Source organism: Rhinoderma darwinii, chromosome 4 (assembly GCF_050947455.1).
Source record: "Rhinoderma darwinii isolate aRhiDar2 chromosome 4, aRhiDar2.hap1, whole genome shotgun sequence".
Lineage (NCBI taxonomy): Eukaryota > Metazoa > Chordata > Amphibia > Anura > Rhinodermatidae > Rhinoderma > Rhinoderma darwinii.
In genome coordinates, this window is record NC_134690.1 from 67,924,887 (window position 1) to 67,952,207 (window position 27,321).

Sequence of the window (27,321 nt, forward strand, 5' to 3'; positions counted from 1 at the left end):
AATAGCAGCGCTAATTACGGCCGTAATTGACGCGGCGTTCAAGCGCCTGCACATGCCGGTACGGCTGAAATTACGGAGATGTTTTCAGGCTGAAACATCCCCGTAATTTCAGCCGTTACGGACCCCCGCCGTGTGAACATACCCTAAGGCAGTGGTGGATGAAAACATAGGAGAACGACTGGTGGGGGGTGGGGGAGGACCTGCATGTGTATGAGGTCCAACTGTTGACCAACCAAGCAACTAGTGGGCTGAAAGTGGAGTAGATCCCTTTAATGTACACTGACAGCCATTGATAGGATGTACAGACCTTCTACCTGAAAACAATCACATGTGGTAAGTGAGAAATACATAATTTCAAGAAAAACTGTCACGCTGAAAGTATGGTCTGATCAGCAAACAGCATGTTATAGAGCAGGAGAAGCTGAGAAGATTTATATATAGTTTAGTAGAAAAATATTCAGTATAACTTGTAATTTATTGATCTAAACCTCTGCTCATTCTGGTATTAGGAGTCCAGTGGGCGGTCGTAATTGATGACAGACAGCCCACCCTGTATCAGTGTGCATACTTCGATAACTGTCAATCACTATGTAGGACCGCCCACTGGACCCCTAAGCTCAGAATGAGGAGAGGTTTAGATTAATAAATTACAAGCGCTACTGAATATTTTGCCACAAAACTATATACCAATCTGCTCACCTACTCCTGCTCTATAACATGCTGTTCTCAGATCGGACCACATTTTCAATATGATAAGTTTCCTTTAAAGCCAACCAGGGATCAAGGTGCTTGTAGGTGCGACATATTGAAAATTGTACCTTGTATCTTGGCACTGAGCCCATGGATCAGTCCAATGATCATTTAAGAACAGGCGACTGACCACCAGATAGCATGCAATTATCAACATGGGCACTGAATATACCACTGTCCACCAGACACTGAATATACAACTATCCACCAGACACTGGATACTGACTATACATCTGGATACCAAGGACTAAGTGTGTCCTTACAGGAGTTGGCTCAAGTGCTTGTTTTCTTCTATAGAGTGCCTAAAGAACATTGGGAGAAAGGCACATAAAGAGTTGGGCACTAAAGCAAGGGTCCCTAATTAGAATCAAGTTGATAGGCCTATTGCTTCATCACCACTGATTTTCAACGACAATGAGCAACTCTATAGCTCCTGTAGCTTACATTTCCTGCCGAAGAACATTTCTTCATAGTTACCGGGGTTCAGGTGTTCACAGTTAAGTAACACTCCTGCTGTTCCCATTAAAGGGTAAGTAAACTTTAAAAAAAACTCCTGGAATGTCAAACAGATATATCAGAAGTCTTGATCGGTGAGGGTCTAAGCACGGAGACCCCCACGGATCGCCAAAATGAAGTGGCAGAAGCACTCGGGTGAGTGCTGAGCCGTTTGGGTTCTGATCGGCTTTTCTCTTGAGCCCAGGAAAAGCCGATCAGAAATCAAGCGGCTCAGAACTCACCCGAGCGCTTCTGTCGCTTTGTTTTAGCTATCGTGGGGGTATCAGTGCTCAGGCCCTTACCGAACAAAACTTCTGACATGTCACTATGACCTGTCAGAGATTTTTTTTAAACATTAATTACCCTTTAAGCATTTAATGCTGACTCAAAACCTGAAGGTTGTCTGTATTTCAGTAAATTGTCTTTTAGAAAACTGTATAAAAAGATAAATAAAAACACAACTTACGTGTACAAGGTGTAGACTTGGCGTCTATCTCTGCCCTATGGAAGCCTTTTTCACATGTGCACTCAGCAGAGCTGTCCTGCAGGGAGAAGCTATGGGGTGGGCACTTTGTACAATAGGTATCTGTCAGCAAAGCCTTATAATACCCTGGACGGCAGGCTGGAAGACAAAGAAGACCACAGGGTGAATTTGGAGACTTATACAACATCAACAGAAGATAGGTTCAAATGAAAGCTCACAATCCCGTGCGGTAATCTGGCATAGACACATGAAGTGCAAGGGAAATGGTCCATGTAAGCATTACTAGAGTCTGATGGCGACCCCCTGTGTTTCTTGGAGTCCATTCTAAGGGAACAGATGTGTGATATGTTTCATGACCTGCATGAATTGCACTGAACACATTCATTGCTTCAATTGAAAGTAACAGGAATTTCTTCTTGTATAAAATGATGAAGACTTTGGCACTTGGTCTTTCTGCATATTATCTTCCAGTAGACAAGAATTATCTCAGGCATGTCCATTCTAAGGACCCATGCACACAAACGTATTTTTTTCCTCCCGTAAATACTGGCGTAAATACAGGTCCTTTGTCACACGTATTCGACCCGTATTCCACAAGTATTTACGGACCCGTGCCTGTAAATACAGGTCCGTTGTCACCAGTATTCCACCCGTATTTACGAACCCGTTTTCTCTGCATTAATCGGCAGCCCCTTCTCTCTATCAGTGCTGGATAGATAGAAGGGGCAGCCCTTTCGGGCAGAGGTTCCGCAGCGATTGAAAGTAAAAAAAGTTCAGACGCGTCCGTCTTTTGACATCCAGTCCGACCTCCCTGGATGACGCGGCAGTCCATGTGACCGCTGCAGCCTGTGATTGGCTGCAGCGGTCACATGGGATGAAACATCATCCCGGGAGGCCGGACTGGAGAAAGAAGCAGGGAGTTCTGGGTAAGTTAACTTTTAATGCTATTAACTCCAGCGATAGTCACTGTCCCGGGTACTGAAAGAGTTACTGCCGATCAGTTAACTCTTTAAGCACCCTGGACAGTGATTATCCCCTGACGTCGCCTAGCAACGCTCCCGTAATTACGGGTGCACACACGTAGCCACTCGTAATTACAGGAGACTTCTATGGGCCTGCCCGTGCCGTAATCACGGCCTGAAATAGGATATGTTCCATATTTTTCAATGGCCCTGGCACCTTCCCGTAAGCAAACGGGAAGGTACCCGTGGCCAATAGAAGTCTATGAGCCCGTAATTACGGCCCGTAATTAGGGGCGTTTTTACGTTCGTGTGCATGGGGCCTAAGTATGAGTAGAAAATAAATTGATGATGAACATCATATGGCAATCACTGGCAACATCAGGAGATGCTTTTTTGCCGAACTGTTTTGGTTAAAATTAGGCTTCTAAGCATGGATTAGAATATCAGAAATCAGGAGATGTACCTGGATATATATTAATACAGATGTAGCCATCTTTATCTTGACTTTAGAACATTAAATACACAGTGGCAAGAAACTTTAACTTGGTTTTTCAATGGCTTTTCAATGGCTTTTGTTGTGTGATATCATGCTGCAACAATTTATTTGAGGCAAGATAAACCTGGCTACATCTGTACACTTGGTGAAAGTGATCATCATTAGTGCGCAGCATTCTTGTATGGTTATGACGGACTGGACAATGCTGGAATACCATCTGTCAACAGACTTACTCTTAAATAAACCATTACTGTTCCTGTACTAGAGATTGCTGCATTTCAGACCGGTACCTTCTGTCTAAGAGTACATGAGTTGGCACGGAGCCATAGCCCATTATTCAGTATTATTTGAATATATATATATATATATATATATATATATATATATATATATATAAAAAATATTCTCAGTATTATTTGAATAAATATATATATATACATATATACCAAAAATGAAATCTAAAATAGGAGCAGCACTGTGTCAAACCCAAATAGGCTGGTGCTATGCTTCAAATATTGAGGAGTGAGGTCTCCCCATGTAATGTATGGAAAAAATAGAACACGAAAGCAGCACTCAATAGCAAAAAATGTGAAACATCCCAGTTGCATGGAGTTGTAATACGGCACCCATAGACTTAGGCTGGATTCACACGAGCATGTTCGGTCCGTAAAGGATGGAACGTACTTCGGCTGCAAGTCCCGGACCGAACACACTGCAGGGAGCCGGGCTCCTATCGTCATAGTTATGTACGACGCTAGGAGTCCCTGCCTCGCTGCGGGACAACTGTCCCGTACTGTAATCATGTTTTCAGTACGGGACAGTAGTTCCACGGAGAGGCAGGGACTCCTAGCGTCGTACATAACTATGATGCTTGGAGCCCGGCTCACTGCAGTGTGTTCGGTCCGGGACTTGCGGCCGAAATACGTTCCATCCTTTACGGACCGAACATGCTTGTGTGAATCCAGCCTAATATAGCAGCTTCAGAGATTTTTTTTGTCCGTATCTTGTATGAATCTGACAGGTAAACATTGTGCAGTGTTCTATCAGATGGCATATGTATGGAACGTTTCTCTCCTATGAGCATTGCGTCCTGAGGAAACTAACTCTGTAATATAGCACCTTACTGAGCACCATATGGCAGCAAACAGAGTTCCTACGGCTCGGACTGTGTGTGCTTCTGTACAGCCTCCTGAGGCCTAGATGAAGGAAATCTTTAGTATGTTAGCAAATCTCCTGTTAGATCAAAGCTTGTTTTACCAGAATTTACTAGTTGTTCTGCATAGTTAGTTGATAAGTAGAGATATATATATAAAAATGAGAGAACTCTTGCTGCTTGACACCCACCCTATCGTCCTAATTTCTAATGGTTTTGCTGAATTACATGTAGTAAAAGAATATCATGTACCTGAGGCAAGGCGCTGCTGATGTTCTTCTACCAGCTCTTATAATACTGCGTATAGTTTTCTTGCTATTTAAGACACTATCACAGATTAATTCTATGACAAGAACATTGTCTTTTGTAGGTACATTCCCTGCTGTCAGAAGTCCCCCCCCCCCTAAAAGGATTGCACATCTTTATCCATGCGCCTACGCACACGCCGTAGTGGAAAGAGTGAACACATCACTTTTATCAGCCATCACTTTAGGTCCTCTACATCCTAAAATATAGCTCATTTAAGATTCATAAATAATTCATAGCCCATGTTTTTATTCTTATTATTTCCTTCGATTTATGTATCATATTTCTATCAATTATAGTTCTACTTGATGTTTCAGAGCTGACTTTGTCATTGGCTCTTTGAGGCTGCATTATTTCATCATCAGGATATCTCTATGAGTTTAGAATGGAATAATCTGCAGTCCTATGTAAAACCACTGGTATATCAGGGTAAATTTTGGCAAATGATAACGTCAGCTCTGCTGCATCTTTAATTCTGGTAATAAAATATGACTGTCTTCCAGATCAGTATGTTGACTCTCTGAACGTACTTCATTATTTTATGTTAGACCAGGCTTGCAAAACAGTCACTTCTAATCGGCGCTCAATCCTGAATTAAAATATGTTCTGTTTATTTCACTGTTTATAAAAATACAGCTCATAGATGATTTGTCCTATATTACGGCCCTGACACATGACTCCTTAGATACAGGAAAACTGCATCAATAATACATTGTCTCCTTCTGCTTCAATTCACTGCAAATCAAGGACATGTTTTTGCTGTAGAGACTCTCTGGGCTCATAGAGAGAATCGGAAAATGCGGAGAGCGGAGACATGAATGATGGAGGAAAAATGCCCCCTATAATGGAATATGCATGAGAATGAATACCGGGCATTCCTATGAAATACAGGAAGCAGTAGGAGAGGAGTATACAGTGAGAAAATGGCTATATAGGGAGATCTTCACAAGTCTCAAGCCAGATATTACATTATCTTATACCATGACATGCATGTGTGAACCTTCCACAATGAAAATATACTGTATTACTCTATTATGCTATTATATGCTGGACTGATATATATGGTAATGACAATGATATTGCATTTACTGGTACTATTATATAATGTGGCTGTCACACATTATAACAGCCTTCAGGGTCCTCTGCCGACCGTGCTTGTAATTTACAGATATCAGAGCAGCTGCAGGGAAGTTGAAATCCCTGCAACCTTGCAAGTTTATTATTCTCCTGCAAGTTCTCCTGTCTGTAAAGAAAAACATTGTAATAATACAATTATGTGAGGCCCTGTTCACATCTGTGTTGGGGTCCCGTTCTGATGTTCCATCTGAGCTTTCCGTCAGAACGGGACCCTGAAGAGACGCAAACTGACACAGACGGAAACCAGAGGGTTACCGATTCCATCACCATTGATTTCAATGGTGACGGATCCGGTGCCCATGGTTTCCGTTTGTTTCTGTTGTGCACCGGACCCGTCGTTTTTCCGGAAGCAATAGCGTAGTCAACTGCGCTATTGCTTCCTGCAAAACGACGGGTCCGGTGCACAACACAGACAAACGGATACCATGGGCACCAGATGTGAGGAATAAATGGGATCAGGAAAACATGGGCACCAAATGTGAGGAATAAATGGGATCAGGAGATCTGGGCACATATGCCTTAAAGGGGTATTTCCATCTTAGATATTTATGGCATATCTAGAGTATATGTATTTCCTTTAAAGGGGTTCTTTGCTTTTGTTACAAGGCTTCTCGGACAGTAAGCTGATCAGATGTCCCACTGCTGGAACCCTCAGCAATCAAACGTAATCTTTTGGCAAAACTGACATCAAGTGCTCAGTTTCCCTGCAGCGCCACCGCAGGAGAAGTAAAGCTTTACACACAAGGATCCTCCAGAGACACATACTTTATAACTACTTTCTGCTCTAGTTGATACATCCGGGTCCTGAACAGGAGGCTTCCCTCTACTAAGTCAGAATTTTTTAATTAGGAAATTAAAAATGGGATGTTGACAGCAGTGCATCAAGGATTCCCACTTTACAGTTTACCTAAAGTGAACCAATGCATATATTATAGGACCATCATTTCCAATCATTTGGGGAACCTCTTAAAATGTTTTATCCATGGGGGCTACCATCTTTACTAAGCAACAGAATGCCGAAATCCTGCTACAGTGTATTGTTTTCTTATTAGCAACATCCTCAAAATTCTGCTGGTTGCTCTTATCTTTAGACAGCTGAGCTCTGCGTGTGTCATCTCAGCTCTAACAATGCGCTGCTCTCTGGTATTAGGTAAAATGCCAATTTCTCAATTTTACTTTCTCTTATGAGTAAATAATCAGTGTGTATTTAATAAGCAGTACAAAAAAGTAAAGCTAAATATTTTTAAAGTTTCTCCATCTATTTGCAGATTTAAGCTGGATAATATTGAAAAATATCATTCAATAAAAGTAGTATTTGCCTTTAAAGAAATGTTAACCACTTTAGAATGACCCCTGGGCACACCTGTTTGAATGCAATGTTTGGCTTGAGTATAAAAAATACTAAAATGAGAACATCAACTAGTTCAGGACCGGGCTATTTTGCGCCTTCAGGACCAGACACCGTTTAGCCATTTTTAGCACGCGTTAGTTAAATGGCTATAACTTTTTTATTTGTTGGGCTAGCGACGTGATTTTTGCGATATTTTTTCTGTAGACAATGCAGGTTTCTTTTTTTATCATTTTTATACACATCCTTTTTGCTATTTTAGAATTTTTAGGCTTAAAATTTGAAAATAATAGTAAAAAAATAAGCTTTTTTTAGTTTTCAGCTATTTTTTTCTGGTAATACCATAGTTTTACCCTAAACTAGACAGTTTATTTGTGATTGTCCTTGTCTACCGTAAATTTTAATATATTACATGTCTAATTTAGTGTAATTGGCTCAGGGCTAGCGTTACGACAATGATTGGCTGCAGGAAAGTTTTTTTGGGTGGGTATTTTATGTGTATTTATTATTTTAAAAAAATGCACTTTATTTTACTTTTATTTTTTTATTATTATGATCTGTCCCTCAAGGTCAGAAGAGACCCTTGTGTGATTTTTTTTTTTTACTTTCTTCTTTTACATGTTTTTCCACTGTACTGTAACTGGGGCTGCACAGCAGCCTCAGTTACAGGGGAAATCAGCCCTCTTATAGTGTCTATTGTCCTTAAATGTGCAGTGCATCCCTGCGATCATGTGACCAGTCGCATGATCACCGGGACCAATAGAGGCAGCGGCGCTGCCTCTATTCATACACACAGCTCTCATTGAGCGCTGTATAGAAGAGATCAGAGAAGATAGAAGCAGCAAAAGCTGCTTCTATCTTCTCCTCAGGGTCCCCGGCAGTCACTGACTAACATTCAGCTGCCCAGGCAGCAAGCTAAAATCCGGGCCGTAAATAGTCTATGGCGCGGGCTTTAAGGACCCTGAATGCCGGCCGTAAATACACAGCCAGCGGTCGGGAACCGGTTAACTTTCTTTTCAACGTGATCACATTGACATCACCCACACAAACCATAGTCAACCCCTTTGATGGCACTAACATCCTCCACATACACGTCACCCACAATAGCACTGACATTACCACACACACAGAAGTCATCCACTACATCCCCTACACATAGAGCCGTTAACCCCAATAGCACTGGCATCATCCACACACAGAAGTCACCCACTATACCACTGACATCACCTGCACATAGTGCCGTCAACCCTTATAGCACTGACATCACCCACACACAGAAGTCACCCACTATACCAAAGACATCACCTGCACATAGGGCCGTCAACCCCTATAGCACTGAAATCACCCACATACAGAAGTCACCCACTGTAATACCACTGACATCATCTGCAGATAGGGCCGTCACATCTCTCATACAGAGAACAGTGACAGTTTGGCATTTCTTGTGTGTCAAGTATGTGCTGACCAGAGAACCTTAGTTGGGTATACTGGAAAACGTAATTGCATTTATAGCCAGAGGAGTAACTTGTAGTTCCTGGGCACAAATGAAAGATTTGCCACTGGGTCCCCCAACTACCATGTGCCATTTATAACACTGGTGCCTTCTTATCTGATTGAGAGGTCATCGGGCTGCTCAGGCTCAAGTGTCCGGTTGTGACCTCTAGGACTGTAATGTTACACTTCTGTTTATACCAATTCCCTATATACCTATTAGCTGAACTACTCTCTTTAGTAGGAGTGATTTAAGTAATAGCAGAGAGCAGGCTTGGGAAATCCTCTTGAGAAGGGAGAAATATTCACCTAATATGTATGTGTTAGGGAATTGCTGTAAAGACATATACTAATATATAACAAAGTTCAGTACAGTGAACATTCACTTTAAAACTTACTTTTTGACTTGTATGGTAAAATCATAATTTTGTCTATTTACAGCACAGGGGCCCTCGGGTCAATTTTACATGAACTTGTACAATTTTCTCAGTTTGCTTTCTCCAGCAATGCAAAAATATATTGCTTCATTTGTTTGCATGGAAATTGGTCCAAACTTGTCTGTGAGCGTCATATAGACTGGTGCGAATGTTAACATTTCAACTGTGGAATATATTTCATATACATATATCTATATATATATATATATATATATCTATATATATATATATATCTATATATATATAGATATATATATATATATACAGTGTATATATATATATATATATATATACAGTATATATATATATATATATATATACACAGTATATATATAGTCAAATCCTCCAAAACACAAGACAGCACACCTTTGTTAGTGAAAAAAGTGGGTTTATTCACCACATGCAACTTTTCAGCCCTACTCTATGCGGTCTTTCTTAAGCTTGCTGTCTCGTGTTTTGGAGGATTTGACTAAATTTCTAGGGACACTGGTCATGTGCACCCTGACTTTACGTATTTGAAATAACGTTGCTGCTTCTTTACCTTTTGCTATACCTTTTCCGCCCCGACCGTCCTCAAACACCCGTTCTTCTGGAGCCTGAAGAAACAGCTTCTGTTCTTCCAGGTCAGAGTCCTCTAACGAAATATCCGGGCACCCCTGAACCCTAATATATACAGAGAGAAGCCTTGAGGGTACTACGTACAGGCATTATTGATCCTGTATTATACTCCAGAGCTGCACTCACTGTTCTGCTGGTGGAGTCACTGTGTACATACATTACATTACTTATCCTGTACTGATCCTGAGTTACATCCTGTATTATACTCCAAAGCTGCACTCACTATTCTGCTGGTGGAGTCACTATGTACATACACCTATTTCCAGCATTTTTTTCTTTTAACGTTGATGGTTATGGTAACAGTTAATGGAAACCCCAAATTTTGTGTCTTAGAAAATTAGAATATTAAATAAGCCCAATTTCAATAATGATTGTTAATACCGAAATGTCGACCTACTGAAAAATATGTACAGTATATGCCCTCAATATTTGGTCGGGGCTCCTTTTGCATGAATTACTGCATCAATGCGGCGTGACATGGAGGCGATATCAAGCCCAGAGTCAATGCAGCCGTCTACTAGGTAATTTTAGAGAACTTCATGCTTCCCTCTGCTGACAAGCTTTATCGAGATGCTGACATTAATGCAGTAATTCATGCAAAAGGAGCACCGACCAAGTATTGAGTGCATATACTGTACATACTTTTCAGTAGGCCAACATTTCGATATTAAAAATCATTTTTGAAATTGGGTTTATATAATATTCACATTTTCTGAGACTCTAAATTTTGGGTTTTCATTATCTGTTACCATAATCATCAACATTAAAAGAAAAAAATGCTGGAAATAGATCACTCTGTGTGTAATGAATCTATATTATATATGAGTTTCACTTTTTGAATTGAATTACTGAAATAAATAAACTTTTTGATGATATTCTAATTCATTGAGGACTAGTATATATATTTTAGATTTTATTTATTTCTTTATTATTTTTTTATTATTTTTTATAATAAATATGTTCTTTCTTTGAGACAGGATTTCTCCACAGTCAAATATCTTCTATTACATGCTCATTTTGGCCCTGATAACCTCAGACTCAATAAAGAATTAAATTACCCATTGCTATCTTTTTCATCTCTTACATTTACTGGAAGCTCAAAGACTCTGTGATCTGATTGAGGTGAAGCCCTTTGCATGCTTTACAGCGCAGCTTCACAGACACGGGAATAACCTGTACAAAACACCATTAGACCTGTCCAAAAAACTCAAGATCCACTGGAAAAAAGTGGAGGCCGGATGACATTTTTCTCTGTCTGATCCTGCCCTGATTTCTATCCAAGGATGAACAAACCGTGGAATGAGTAAAAACAAAGGATCTGGAAGCTTTGAACACAGCCAGCCCTGCAAATCAGCAATGCTATTAAATATTGAAGAGTCTCTGACTCAGATCTGCTCTGTACAATCAATAGCTCTTAGATTTAATGCTCCCGGACACAGGGCCGGGGAATACGCATGTGTTTGGGAAGCCTGCGGCAGACTTAAGGTGGTAGGGTATTGTCCCCTGCAGGCTCTATAGCAGGTGATTTATACATAGGAATACATAGGGCTGATGGCAAACTGTTGAGTAAGACCAGGAGGGGTGTAAAATGTGATATTTAGTGGATAGAAAGGGTTAATTAGCTGTTCTCATTATTGTGGACGTACCCAAATATATTGTTGAAGATTTATCAAAATTCAGCATTACAGCCGCTATTGCAGGGATAATGAAAAATAAATGATAGAACCCACATACTGTGTTAAATTATTAAAATTTCAGTTACCCTTTTTATAGGAAAGTTGGGTAGTAACGCCTGGCTGCCAATACAGCTCCGTCAAGGGGCACTCACTTTTCTAGAATCATGAAATACACTCTTTCTAGTTATACAGAAATACATCGTCCACTTCTATATGGCCACATGACTAGTCAGATTTGGAATTTAGGATTCTAAAAAAGTTATGGATGTAGCCAGCTTTATCTGGACTCTGATAACTTGTTGCAGAGTAATATCACACAACAAAAGCCATTAAAAAGTCAAGTAATACTTTCTTGACTGTGTATTTAATGTATTAAAAGTCAAGATAAAGATGACTACATCTGTATAGTCCTATGGAATTTATAATGGAACCCAGTGCTACTATAAAAACACTGGGTCATTGAATGACCGGCAAGGCAGCCTACCAATCAATGCCTTTCAATGACGCAATGTTGAAAGGTGCTGATTGGCCGGGCAGAATGAATTGCTCTGCCACTCAGTGCCGCATCGTTCAGCCCCAGCAGACCTGTATTGCGAGAAGACGGCACAAAACGCATTTAGGTGAGTATGTAACGGTTTTTTTTGTTGCTAAAAGCATAAGGGGCTATATGTGCAGCACTATCTACAGGGGGTAGGGCTATATGTGGGGGCTATATGTGCAGCACTATCTACAGGGGGCTAGGGCTGTATGTGGGGGCTATATGAGGAGAACTATATACAGGAGAGCTATATGTGCAGCACTATCTACAGGGGGGTAGGGCTGGATGTGGGGGCTATATGAGGAGCACTATCTACAGGGGGGCTATATGTGCAGCACTATCTACAGGGGGGTAGGGCTGTATATGGGGGCTATATGAGGAGCACTATCTACAGAGGGCTATATGGAGAACTATCTACAGGGTGGGGCTGTATGGGGGGGCTATATGTGGAGCACTTTCTACAGGAGTGCTGTATGTCGGACTATATGTGGAGCATTATCTACAGGGGATGGGGGCTATATGTGGAGCTCTATCTACAGAGGGTGGGGGCTATATGTGGAGCACTGTCTACAGGGTTGTGGGGGCAATATCTGGAGCACTATCTACAGGGGTGGGGGCTATATGTGGAGCACTATCTACAGGGGGTGGGGACCACTGAGATGGTGGGGCCGACATTGACCGCCCCCAACATAACTGCCATTCCCACTGCCCCCGCCATGGCCATGCCACACAAAGCGGCCTGCTGCCTCTCAGAGGGGGCGGCGGCATGACTTAAACCAGCCGTTACCACTCCCTCCTGCACTAATTGTACCTGCGCCTATATGACGCAGATACAATTACATGCATAAGCGCTTCCGTTGTTGAAAGGCACTGATTAACGAGGCAAGTCATTCTGCCTTGCCAAGCAGTGACCTTCAATGCCGCAAGCGTGGTTCAGGCCCAGCAGACCTGCTGCATTAAAACAGTACGGCGTGGGGATAGGATCAAGGTGAGTGGCATTAGCTACGGGTGGAACTATATGTGGGGCACAATCTACAGGGAAGGCTATATGTGGGACACTATCTACAGGGGGCTATATGAGGGGCACTATCTACAGGGGGGCCATATGTAGGGCACGATCTACATGGGGGCTATATATAGAGCGCTATCTACAGGGGGGCTCTTTGTGGGGCACTATATACAGGGGGGATATATGGGGAGCACTATCTACAGGGAGGCTATATGTGGGCACTATCTACAGGGGGATCTATGGCGGGCACTACAAGGAGCACTGTGTGTTTGGGACACAGTGTATGGTGCTATTATAATCGGGGACACAGTGTATGGTGCTATTATAATCAGGGACACAGTGTATGGTGCTATTTTAATCAGGGACACAGTGTATGGTGCTATTATAATTAGAATTGCAGTGTATTGAACTATATTTAGGTGTGTAGTGTGTGATACTATGAAAATCTTATCTTCGTTTATAGGTGCACAAATGTTTGAAAAGTGAGAAGCTGAAGACATCTGAGCAGCAAACTGCAGAAATGGGCTGTGGCCAGGAGAAGTCCTCAAAGAGGTGCAGATCGGATGGAGAAGAAAAGAGAAAAAGAACAATTAGAATCTGAGACGTAACCGGTGAGTCACTTAATGTAAAGGTTTATTCTGCCTCTAATCAGTACTGTAGTCACTGTATGCTCTGCAGCCAGATGATGGGGGGTATGATTTTTTTTGTGAAACAGCAACTCCCAGCATATCCTTACCATTGTTCGAGCCATGCTGGGAGCTGTAGTTTTATGCCGTACAACAAACTTACAGCAGGGGTAGCCTGGCTGGTATATACAGGAATGATGGGGTTTATATACAGTAATGATGGTTATTATATACAGGGATTATGGTTGTTATATACAGGGATCATGGTTGTTATATACAGGTAAGATGGGGGTTATAAACAGGGATGATGGCTGGTATATACAGGGATGATGGGGGTTATATAAGGGGATGATGACTGGTATATGCAGGGATGATGGTTGTTATATACTGGGATGATGGGTAGTCTACCCATCATTCCTGCATTAACCCCCATCTTCCCTGTGTATACCAACCATCAACCACTTATATAACCCCCATCATCCCTGTATATAACCCCCATCATCCCTGTATGTATCAGCCATCAACCCTGTTTATAACCCCTATCTTACTTGTATATACTAGCCAGGGTGGTATATACAGAGATGATAGGGGTTATATACAGGGATGATGGCTGGTATATACAGGGATGATAGGCGTTATATACAGGGATGATGGCTGATATATGATTAGAATGCGCCTTTTTAGTTGTAAAGATGCGTTAGGGGTGCCCACTGGGTTGGGGCCCACTCAGATTTGTTTTGCCCCCCCTCCCCCTGTGCTAAACCCCTAGCTACGCCTCTGGTCATACATCATTACCATTATGTTGTGGCTTTGCACCTATTGGTAAATTCTAACCTAGTAAGCATATTATAAGCCACTTGACTGTTCCATAACCATTACTCTTTACGTAAATATAATTTTTAAATACAGCAAATTTATGTATTTCGTTGTATTTTACTTTTTCTAAAAAATGCTGGCTTCTGTGGGTCTTGTGATGCAAGTATGACACCGCTCTCCAAATTGGAAAGGTGATGACCTCACTTCTCTCCAAATATAGCCTACTGATATGTCCTTCCTTACCTTTGCTTGAATTTGGTTTAGGACTCCAATTTCTCACAAAAGCATTTCAATACAATATTGGGACATGCTAGCAAAACTCTTGGAAGGCTGCAATTTGCATCACAACCACAGGGTGGCCACACATAGACATCTCGTGACAGAATATCGCAAAATCATGTTTTTGTTAAAGCTCGTCATGTCGTGCCATACATTTAAGGATATGATGAGATAAGAGAAAAGGTAAGGAAGAACACATCTATATAGAATTATAGGTGTGACACCTCTAGTTTCTATATTTAGATCATTCCATCACTATCTAAAAAATAGTGAAACCAGTACTCTCTTGATTTAACTGATGACATCATACTATGATAAAGATGATATCACTCATTTTCAGATTTTGCAGACTAAATGACTACTCTGCAAGTGTAAAATGTAGGTACAGTATGACATCATTAGTCTGCTAATTAAATATATGACATCACTGTTTATACAATAGAAGTTATAATGTTTGGCTGAAGCATGATTGCCTCTCTTCAGATTAAATAAATTGTAGTAATGATTCTCTTATATACTCTTTACTTCTATTTCCCATAGTTCTGTATTGTAATAAACTCTATGTACTCTAATGAATAATGGAGCAGCATCCGCAGGGAATACATATGTGAAGGGGGACGGGAAACTAAGGTGTTCTGCCCACTCACTACTACAGAATGTCTATCTCCATCTCCACCAGAATATGGCATGAAAATGAGATGTAAAGTGACGTGCTAGTTTGCTTAAGACGATTTTGAGCCTATTTTAAGTCTATGAATAAAGGTTTGGGAGCCATTTCAAAGGATGCAGGACTTAATGTAGTTAATGATGAAAGGCTAAGCAATCAATAGTACATTAATAAATAATTCAGTGGCCTAGTGCTAAATGTCTCAAGAACACGTGGTTTGGTGGTTACTGCACTGTCTCCGTTAAGAACAGACTGGATCAAAAGAATTAATCTATAAATATAGATGAGAGTAAGCGGCCTACTGATACAGGCGGGAAGTCCAGGGTTCAGTCTACCAACCATTACAAGAAATCTTTCCCTGATATATTTTTTTATCTTTTAAAGGATACAATCTCCAGAGAGTATTAGCAAAGGATAAACACAGCAGGAGACAACTTTTGACGAAAATGTTGAGAAGACATTTTATACAATGTCTAAAGCGGTGAATGTGGTATAGCCAAATAGCATACATTCCAAGACTATGTCAAGACTGTAGAAGGTGTAGAGGTCATCAAGACTGTGGAAGGTGTAAAGGCCGTCAAGACTGTGGAAGGTGTAGAGGCCGTCAAGACTGTAGAAGGTGTAGAGGCCGTCAAGACTGTAGAAGGTGTAGAGGGTGTCAAGAATGTAGAAGGTGTCACATTGTTTATTATTCATGATGGCAAACTGTTGTACACCACAAGATTCTACCATTATTATGTATAACCCCTTCCCGCCGCAGCCATTTATCGAGTATTTCATTTTTTCTTCCCCACCTTCCAAAAGCCATAACTTTTCCGTCGATATAGCCCTATGAGGGTTTGATTTTTGCAGGACGAGTTGTAGTTTTTCATGACAGCATTTATTGTACCATATTATGTACTAGGAAACAGGCAAAAAATTATTTGTGGGGTGGAAAATGAAAACAAAAGCAGTGATTCATCCATTGTTTTTTTTTCTTAGTTTGAAGTTAAAAAAACATGTTAACTTTTTCTGCGGGTTAATATGACTACGGCGATACCAAATTTATATAGTCTTTTTTGTGTTTTACTACTTTTACAAGGTAAAAACTAATTGGAAAAAAGACAATTTAATTTGTGTTGCCAAATTCTTAGATACCGTGGAGGATATAAGTATTTGATCCCTTGCTGATTTTGTAAGTTTGCCCACTGTCAAAGACATGAACAGTCTAGAATTTTTAGGCTAGGTTAATTTTACCAGTGAGAGATAGATTATATAAAAAAAAAAAAAGAAAATCACATAGTCAAAATTATATATATTTATTTGCATTGTGCACAGAGAAATAAGTATTTGATCCCTTTGGCAAACAAGACTTAATACTTGGTGGCAAAACCCTTGTTGGCAAGCACAGCAGTCAGACGTTTTTAGTAGTTGATGATGAGGTTTGCACACATGTTAGATGGAATTTTGGCCCACTCCTCTTTGCAGATCATCTGTAAATCATTAAGATTTCGAGGCTGTCGCTTGGCAACTCGGATCTTCAGCTCCCTCCATAAGTTTTCGATGGGATTAATGTCTGGAGACTGGCTAGGCCACTCCATGACCCTAATGTGCTTATTTTTGAGCCACTCCTTTGTTGCCTTGGCTGTATGTTTCGGGTCATTGTCGTGCTGGAAGACCCAGCCACGAGCCATTTTTAATGTCCTGGTGGAGGGAAGGAGGTTGTCACTCAGGATTTGACGGTACATGGCTCCATCCATTCTCCCATTGATGCGGTGAAGGATACCCCACGAGGTGAGATTTTGCATGGAGCCCCAGATCGATGTCGATTGACAGTCATTTTGTATGTCTTCCATTTTCTTACTATTGCACCAACAGTTGTCTCCTTCTCACCCGGCGTCTTACTTATGGTTTTGTAGCCCATTCCAGCCTTGTGCAGGTCTATGATCTTGTCCCTGACATCCTTGGAAAGCTCTTTGGTCTTGCCCATGTTGTAGAGGTTAGAGTCAGACTGATTAATTGAGTCTGTGGACAGGAGTCTTTTATACAGGTGACCATTTAAGACAGCTGTCTTTAATGCAGGCACCAAGTTGATTTGGAGCGTGTAACTGGTCTGGAGGAGGCTGAACTCTTAATGGTTGGTAGGGGATCAAATACTTATTTCTCTGTGCACAATGCAAATAAATATATATAATTTTGACAATGTGATTTTCTTTTTTTTTTTATATATATATATATAATCTATCTCTCACTGGTAAAATTAACCTAGCCTAAAAATTCTAGACTGTTCATGTCTTTGACAGTGGGCAAACTTACAAAATCAGCAAGGGATCAAATACTTATTTCCTTCACTGTAGATATCTATGAGAGATTTTTTTTTTTTTTGTGGGAGGAGCTGGAGTTTTTAATGGTACCATTTTGGGCTACATTCAAGTTTTCGATCACTTTTTATTCCATTTTCTGTGAGAGATGAGGTGACCAAAAAACAGTGATTCTGGCGTTTTCCTTTTTTTTTTTTTTTTACAGCGTTCATCGTGTGTGTTAAATAATATTACATTCTAATTGTTTAGACTTTTACGGACGTGGCGATACCAATTATGTTTATTATTATTATTATTATTATTATTATTATTATTATTACAATGCTTTAGGGGGGAAATGAAAAATAGAAAAAGAAAAAAAAAGTTATGTTTTTCTACCGGGAGTCGAATCTCCAGCTATATGAGGCATCTAGAATATTGGATACTCTGTATCCTATGACGCCCAAGGACAAAGATAATTAGTCCCCACAATCAGCAACAAAACTACAATCACTCATTTATATGTCGTCTGACTGTGAATGTAGTTCTAGGCATTCCCCTACTGAGATAAAAAGGAGAAGTAACCGGACCAATAAGAGAAATTGGCACAAGTAGAAAAAAATTAATTCTTCAGCCATTAAGTAATAAACAAAATAATATTCTTCACAGAATTCTGATATCGTTGATATGGTTCTGTACAGAGTCATCATGCAGCAGCACATACTGTGCCTAAATCTCTATAATACATAACTGTAGGGACTCCATGTTCCACGCTGCAAGCTTAATGTGGTCTTAGGTGCTGTATAATAAGTGCTATTAACACTTACTATATTAACGCTTTATGAGCATCTTATGGGTGCCCGCATTTAAAGTGTAACTGTAAAGAATAGCTTCTTGCCAAACTGAATGAAAACACTTATTTTAAGTCTGCAAGATGTCTGGTGTCCTCCTAAAATAAATGTTCTGTAAAAATTTGGCAAGGAAAAGGTAATTTAACCTATTCTTGGTCACCCCCATATTTTGTATAAGATACTTGAAATTACACCACTGCCCCTTCTGTGAGCTCTATCGTCCTTTCAACAACTACTGACAGGAAGATAGACTTATTTGGCCCTATAATGTAAGTGTAAATGCAATCTATAGTTTATATCAGCAGCATTATTTCTGCCAGTTTATTAGGGGACTGATGATGTAATTGAGAAAGTAGTGAGCACAGACCGTCAGTGATTATATACTGACAACATTATATCAGATGATTCACTTTAGAAGGTTTCATGTTGCTAAAGGATTTTGCATTCTGCAATAGTGGATCATTTCTACAATCCTCTCCAGAAATATTCTTATTTAGCCATTATTAAGAGGGGGAACCGGGTATATTAAAGGTCCTATAAGGGTATAGCTTAAGCGGGTTGCACACTAATAATTCTTGACGCTTGTCTCTTACATAAAGTGTCAGGATTAATCACAGTCTTGTTTGGCCATGCACATAGTCTGCCAGATCAGACAAGCCTATCCCTGCAGCGTGTATTATAGAGCCGCCAGGGCCTGCTCTTGGCCATCGTCCAACTACATTTGCCAGCATGTCTGATAAAGATTATCTGTATTTCAAAAGAATTATTATTTGGCATCGTGATCATTTTGAGATGATATGCTCCTTAACTTCGGCCAGTTTCTTGATAATTATTTATTATTCTATGGTGTATGTAATAATATTTTACCAGAAAAGTAATAAGAAACAGTGATGCGTTATACAACATTTGTTAGGACTTTAATACCATGTGAGCCTAACCTAGTTTATATACGTTATAAGATGGCAGTCACAAACACTACTTTTACAACATTTTTCAAGTAAGGAGTTAAAGGAAAAAGGGAAATAAGACAAGATACTTGGATGATGTCACAGAAATCATGAACATGTCATTGAGAAGCCTGAAGAGCCAAACAGAATTTAGGCTATTCTGGGAAGACACAATCTATGTGGTTTCCCTATGGACAACCTCTGTATACATGCCCTGTTAGGGTATGTGAAGGCAGGCACAGGACACACACTCTTGGTTCCCAAGGCAGGTATATCACAATGCCCCTTGGTTCCTGAAGCCCAGCATTTACATGATGGATGGACAATCTTTCATTTAATTGTCCCCCATTCCCTGTTCCATCCTCACCATTGTCTGGCGTTAATTTTTATAATACATCCTCCCCATTCCCTTTATCCTCATCTCCTCAGTTCTCAATTCAGGGCCAGCCGGACACTATATCACATATCTGCTAAGCTCTGCCGTTTCTCTCCCCGCTCCACCCCATTATCTCCTGAATTATCCACTTGCCTCTACTGTGAGAGCTTATTGCGCACTACCTACGGCATTATTAGCTGCTTGGATACAGCATCCAATTGGTGGTTGTACAAAGAAATTTAAAGGATGGAGAGTGTTGTTTTCTAATCCATAAAATGAGCCCATTCCCCCTCCAATGATGCTCTAGTCTGCCTATCGCTTGTCATCACCGTGTGTGAAGGTAAAAGAGGAGAATTTCCAATCAGGATCCCCTTCTATTAGCCAACTCTTACTCTCGAGCACTGCTAGTATCTGTGAATTAAATGGGTGTCCATTGGTTTTATTGGGCTCCATATAATACCATCCCCTTTCTTATTTCCCAGAATTGAAAGCTCTAATTTAGCTAAGTAGTCTCAGTATCATAGCCCCAGTATCTTAGTCACATAAGGGTCTGTCTAATGGTTTAGTAGACAGTTCATTTCAAATGTTGCGTTAAACTCATGGAATCTATATACATTCCATACATTTATCAGATCGAGCAAATATGGTTATCTAGGGTGGAAGAACTTTAATTCATGGTATACAATAAATATTTTATTTCACTCCTAAACCTACAAGCCGTACAATATATCAAGACAAAATGTATATGGCTTCTTTTCAACTTGGAAACAGGTTTATTACAAATGTTATGTAAATCACGACGAGTCTGAGAGTCTGCCTTGTTAATGTAATATGATGAACAGAATTGCAGGGCCAGACTCCTCTGGTTTATAACCATGTACTTTCTGGGTTTATGTGACAGATGAAAATTCACAGCAAAGCAGATTTAAAGGCGCCACACATCTATTCTCAGGCATATTCCTGCTGATAAATCATTCATTGGGATTTTAAGAATTTTAGAAAATTATATATTGTTTGTGTACAGTAAATGTAATGACAGTAAAGTTCATTTATAAATGATGTATACAATAATTGCCGAAGACAGAAACACTTAGGAAAATATGTATTATTGACATAGTACAAGTTTCTAAGAGATATTTAGAACTGAACTCTGCTAATTCTAACGGCCACAATATACATAGGCCACAATGATGTGGAGCCAAACCATTCCAGCACTACTTTATTATTATACCCTGCAGACTTTTCTAATATGTCTCAAAATACATTATTAAGACAAAAAGGGAAACTTTTTTTCTTAGACAAAATATTAAGTGCAATCTGGGCACCCATACCAATCAAAACACACTTTGAAGAACGTTTTAAGAATTCGGTTACATCTGGCAGATGATGAGAATGGATGCCAAATAGCCGGCTCTCTAGTGCTACCTAAATGGGGCTACACTGTAAATCAATGTCCGATCTTTCACTTTGACTTACAGGGAAGCCATCTATAGGTGGCAATAGAGAGGAAGTTTTCTTCCTTCTGGAGGAGAGCTATTTTGCATACTTTTTCCCAGGGTGCATTGCACTAAAGACTCCCTATAAGCTATAGCATCACAAGGAGAATCAGTATATTTTCTGAGTTAAGAATGGACAAACCATTCTAGCTGTGGACATTTTAAAGAGCAAAAGATTTAACTGGTGTCATAACAAGCACACGCGGGACCCCATGTCTTAACTTGGAAAGGGTCTTTTTCCATTATAACAATCATCAGCATGCTAATTTGAGAAATGAAAGGGTAAGGCTATGTTCACATGACGCTTCCTTTGCCTACGTTTGACGAATGCACCGGGAAAGGGCCCAATGTATACGTTAAATGTAGGCTGCGACGGACGCCTAACAGTGGCATTCATCATTTATAGACTAAACTGGTATTCTTTTAAGAGAAACGTCATCAACTCTCACGACCCTTTTCATGACATATCCGTTAAAGAGACACCATTATGGAGTGTGGGTGAGAAATTCAGCTGTCATGAAAAGCTATTGAAAAGCTCATGTACTGTCTAATGCATGCCAGTGACGAATGCCATACAGTGGAATCCATAGCTCATAGGCTACCATGTTAAATGTTTTTATATACTTAGCATATACAGAAGTTTATGTGTATATATTATGTGTATAAGCTTTACAGTCTGACAATGTCACAATCCTATTCGCCTCCCCAACAATAGATAAAAATATGTATGGAAATAGGCTGTATTCTCTATACATAACAGCTGTATCGTTGGCTATTCATTGAATCCGTCAGTCCCGTAGACCTGACGGGTTCATTGTCGGCGGGTCCTGCGTGTATCTAACACGCAGCATCCACCTGTAAACTAACACATCTAAGTTCATAATATAGATGTGATCGATTACAGGTGCATTCTGCGTGTCAGAGACATGCAGGACCCGCTGACACTGAACCTGTCAGGTCCGCGGGACAGGCGGATTCGGTGTAAAACTAGCAATACAGCTGTTCTTTATAGAGAATACAGAACAGATGTCTCTCCAAAAGTAAAACTAATTTTTAAGTTACACTGATCATACTGACTAATCTATTTATTAAAAAAAAAAAAAGCCCTCAAGGGTGTACACAGGCTCAAGCACAAGGCACAGTTTACCGTATCTCTTTAAGATAAACAAAGTAAACTTAGACCGGGCACCAAATTTATACCAGTGGTGCGCCCTGTATTCTAAACTTGGTGAATCTTGATAGACACTTTTCTCTTCCTTATCTCTTAACTCTTGGTTATGTCAGTTTTTATTTTGCGCACTTTGGTGCTTTTTGGTGCATTATTAGCCACGTCCCCTCCAAGCTAAGCCAAGCCTCTTTTCTAGACACTTATGTCTAGCGAGGCGCATATCTTTTCTTAAATCAGTCTAACATTTAATGCACAAAATTGCGCCAAACTTAGGTGCATTTTTCAATACATTCTAGACTCAGACGCAGTAGTAAATCTGCCTCAGAGTCTCTACAAGTCTGTAATTCAGCCTCGTAGGAATTCTGTGTGCACTGTATTCCCCCCTAAGAGCATTCATCCTAGGAGAGGATAACTCCAAAATTCTATGTGTTGGAACAGCCATGTGCATGAGCAGAACGTTATTTTTTTAATTTCTACGTAAAATAGATCTTGATTACTGTATAATCAAAAGTTTTGCAACTTTTTATTATACTTTGTGTTTTATTTCTTCATCGTTTTCAAGAACTTGTATTGCTATGAGTGAATGTTTCCATTCTTATTAACATTCAAATGTTGAAAACCTTTCCTTGATCATGTCCAACTGACACACATGCAAGGCTCATTAAGGGTATGTTCACACGCTGTGGTAGTGTGCTGCGCGGCCACAAAACACAGGGCAGAACTCCACGCGTTTTACTGCTAATGCCCACGGTTCTGTGATCCGGTAATTAGCCGCGCAGTGTTTACAGTCAAAATGCATTTTTTTTTACATGTTTAACCTGTAAAAAATGTGCGGTTGATTACCGCATTGCACAAGCGCTGCAATTCATAGTAAAATGCATATGGTTTTTACATCCATTTTTTTAACGCAGTTTAATGCAGTTCTCCACAGGCCCAAATTTACAAAGCAATTTACGCAGGCTTTCAGCCCAAAATACGTGGCTAAAATAAATTTTTTCATAGCTCACCAAATTTGGAAAATGCATTGGAAAGTAGGGGTGGTCTCCAAGGAGTTGTTAGGCTAGATTTATTTAATAGAATAGGTGGAAATATCTCAAATATTGGCGTAAATCTATGACTGCTAGACAGATGAAAATGCACCTCATTTACTTAGACTGGTGTAAGATACTGTACGCCAGTCCTAGTAAATGTGGGCTATTATACCTTAGAAAGTGGTATAACTTTTCATTACATACTGGTTAAAGGCAATATCCACCTTACCAATTAAACATTGTTTATTGTCCCAATACTTTTATTGAAATATGTAGCAGAAAATCAGACGTCTTAGTGGCTGGTGAATGTAACTTCCCTTGTCGGAGGAAGCCTGCAGGAGTGCTCTATTACTGACTGGTTCCAGCAGAACATAGTAATGGAATATTAATATCTACCAATGCGCTGCCCCCACAGTCAGGGAAGGGTACTACATGAGTGCTCACCTGAATTTATGAACCCTGTACCTCCAGACTCAACTACTACTGTTGACCCCCTACTTAAATGCCTATGTTATAAATAAGATCTGTTTAGATAATGGCAGAGAATCCCCATCTGATCTCCTTTATGTGAGCTTGTGTGCTATGGGACACTGGATGCTATAACACAAACTTTTTAAAACTATTGCTCTATATACTCTACTTGGCCAAACTCTTCATTAATTCCAATATGTGATGCATGCTCCATGAATTATAAAACAATCTTATCAGGCGTTCTCTAACAGTAATGGTATATATTGTATATATATTCCCGGCATGGATATAGACTCAAGGAACCTTCCCGGTCTGTATCACAACAAAGTGAATATCAAGCTATATGAAGAGCACTCTGCTGTCACCAGTCTGGATTCTCAAGGTATATGGATCACTGCCAAGCATGCCACATTACAGAGAGCTGTCTCCTTCACATTAAAGCCCAATCTCTCCCCGCAGATCCGAGGCACGTTTTCTGTTCTCCATAACACATGAATAACCAGCCTTCAGATTTCCAAACACAATTCACTGCCTCTATTAGACTTTCCATGTCCCCACAGAGAAGAGAATAATAGGAGCTTGTCAAGATATCATGACAACTCAATAAGAGGAGGCAGGGAAGACAAAGACGCACAGCTCTCTCCGATAACCCGCTGGCTGTTTTTTTCTGAAGGTGTTTGGCTGGAACATTAACTAAGATCTATAGAGACCCGTACAAACAAGGTTTATTTTTAGGAAAACTAGCTGCATTGTATTAAAATTACGCTTGATTTCAAGTGCAAAACACACACATACCTGTCACTAAAATGTACAATAAATTTGTGCTATGAAAGAAACGAGGGACATCGTTTAACATTGAAGAACACTTGAAGAACCACCAAGCAGCATCTTTACGTGTTTTAGTGTCATAAAATAATTGTGCATTAAAGAGAACCTTTCACCTGCCCATACACGTGCAGCTGAGTGCAGCATGTAATGGACAGGGCTTCACAAACCTTGTCTCACTTGAAATAATTTTTCTAACTTCCTCCGTTATTTACATATCGGTGCCATTAAATTTGGCGCCCAATATGTAAATTAGCCCCTGAACTGTCAATGGGGCGTTTCTATCTAACTAAATGGCAAGGGGGCGTGATCTCTTCGTTCTGACACTGTCCAATCAGCTATGAACAATGTCAGGGCGACTTGTGCTGTGTTCCCTCCTACGAGAACACAAACAGACTGAGAGAGGGCTTTCTGTAGAACCACCAGTCTGTGTGTGTTCTTGCGGGAGGGAATACAGCAGAAGCCACCCTGACACTGTCCGTAGCTGATTGGACAGTGTCAGAGCGAAGACATCACGCCCCCTTGCCATTTAGTTAGATAGAAGTGCCCCATTGACAGTTCAGGGGCTTATTTACATATCGGGTGCCAAATTTAACGGCACCGATATGTAAATAATGGAGGAAGTTAGAAAAATTATTTCAAGTGAGACAGTGTTTGTGAAGCCCTGTCCATTACATGCTGCGCTCGACTGCACATGTATGGCCAGGTGAAAGGATCTCTTTAATATATCAAATGTAAAGCATAACATCAGAAGCCATCTAAGTCCCAGATAGGAGTGTAGCTTTTAGAGGGTGCAAAAGTAGCAGTTGCACCCAGGCCCTGGCGCTTGAGGGAAATTAAAGGTTCCCCTGCCATCTACCAAGAAGCCGGTCCTTGTTACAGATTGACCTATAAGTTACCTATAAGTTACATCTCCGCACCCAGACTTATTTTCTTGTACTTTGTTAGGCTGTGTGATCTTGAAGGTGGGATCTCCCAATGTAAAGTGAGCCATCCTTTAACCCTTTCCCGACCACCCAGGTAGATTAATGGGCTGCAGAGCTGGACCTTGTGCCTGCAGCCCGTTAATCTATGTGTACTCCTAATGGAGCGCACAGGCATTCCCCTCATCCCGGCATCTCTGAGTACTGGCAGCTACTAGAAGCCTTAGTAATGAGGGAAGACATCGGGTGGGATCACAGCCATGATCCCTGCTGATTAACCCCTTAAATGCGGCGGTCAATAGCGACCACCTCATTTATGGAGTTACAACAACATCGGCACCCCGCTACGCGATTGCAGGGTGCTGATGGTTGCTATGGCAACCATAGGCCTGACAAAGGCCTCCGGGTCTGCCATCTACAGAAGGCGATTAGGTCCTCTGGCAGAACCTAATACGCTGCCTTTCAGTGTAAAACTGACAGGTATAATACCCTGCGAAACATAAGTATTGCAGGGTTTTATAACAACAATCCAAAAGTTGGATCTTTAAGTCCCTAGTGGGACTAAAAAAAAAAAGTTAAAACATTTTATAAAAAGAAAAAAGTTAAAGTTCCAAGTAATAAACTTAAAATTCACCCTTTTTCCCCCCTATAAAGTCCTTTATTATTAGAAAAAAATGAAAAAATAAAAATAAACTATGCATAATTGGTTATTGCCGCATCCATAACAGCTTAAACTATAAAAATATAATGTTATTTATCGTCCACGGTTAATGGCGTAAAAAAATAATAAAAAACAATACCAGAATCACTATTTTTAGTCTCTTCAGCCTCCTAAAAATGGAATAAATAAGGATCGGAACGTTGCATATACCCAAAAATGGTACCAATAAAAACTAGTTTGTTCCGCAAAATACAAGCCCTCACACGGCTTTCTTGAAGTAAAAATAAAAAAGTTATGGCTCTTAGAATATGGCCACAAATAATTTATTTAAAACCGTGATTTTATTGTGCAAACACCGCAAAACATAAAAAAAGTATATACATATGGTATCGCCGTAATCACATCCACCCACAGAATAAATTAAATATGTCATTTATAGCCCACGGTGAACACCGTAAAAAAAAAAAAAGAGTGAAAGGGGTCAAAGACAAGGAAGGCCGATCCGGTTTCTGGCATTCCAAGCAAAATTGCCAGGTTGGGTGATGATGCGAGGGTGTCAGTCTCAGAAAAGGCAGCCCTAGTGGATACTGATCTCCCTAACAGCCGGGAGAACAGCCCAGCTAGTAGTCGGCGGGATGGTAATGCAGGTAAGCCAAGACAATTGATAGTTGTAGGGGATTCTATAATCAGGAAGACGGATAGAATAATTTGTCGCCAAGACCGCCTCAACCGAATGGTTTGCTGTCTCCCTGGTGCCAGGGTTCGGCATGTGGTGGAACGGGTGGACAAATTGCTGGGAGGGGCTGGTGATGATCCAGCTGTCGTGGTCCATGTCGGTACCAACGACAGAATAAATGGTAGGTGGAGGAGCCTTAAGAATAATTTTAAAGAACTAGGCTACAAGCTGAAGGGAAGGACCTCCAAGGTTGTATTCTCAGGAATACTGCCTGTGCCATGCGCATCACAGGAAAGACAGCGGGAGCTTAGGGAGTTAAATGCATGGCT

General features: G+C 40.4%; 1 protein-coding gene across 4 annotated transcripts in view; it reads right to left on the minus strand.

Moving 5' to 3' along the window:
- The window catches only part of LOC142759217 (ephrin type-A receptor 3-like), a 228,025-nt gene that overhangs the window by 97,786 nt on the left and 102,918 nt on the right, over positions 1 to 27,321 (minus strand). For all 4 annotated transcript variants that reach the window (XM_075861172.1, XM_075861173.1, XM_075861171.1 and 1 more), the window contains one exon: positions 1,712 to 1,867. In XM_075861172.1, coding sequence (XP_075717287.1) covers positions 1,712 to 1,867 — 156 coding nt within the window. The remainder of the gene's footprint in view (positions 1 to 1,711; positions 1,868 to 27,321) is intronic.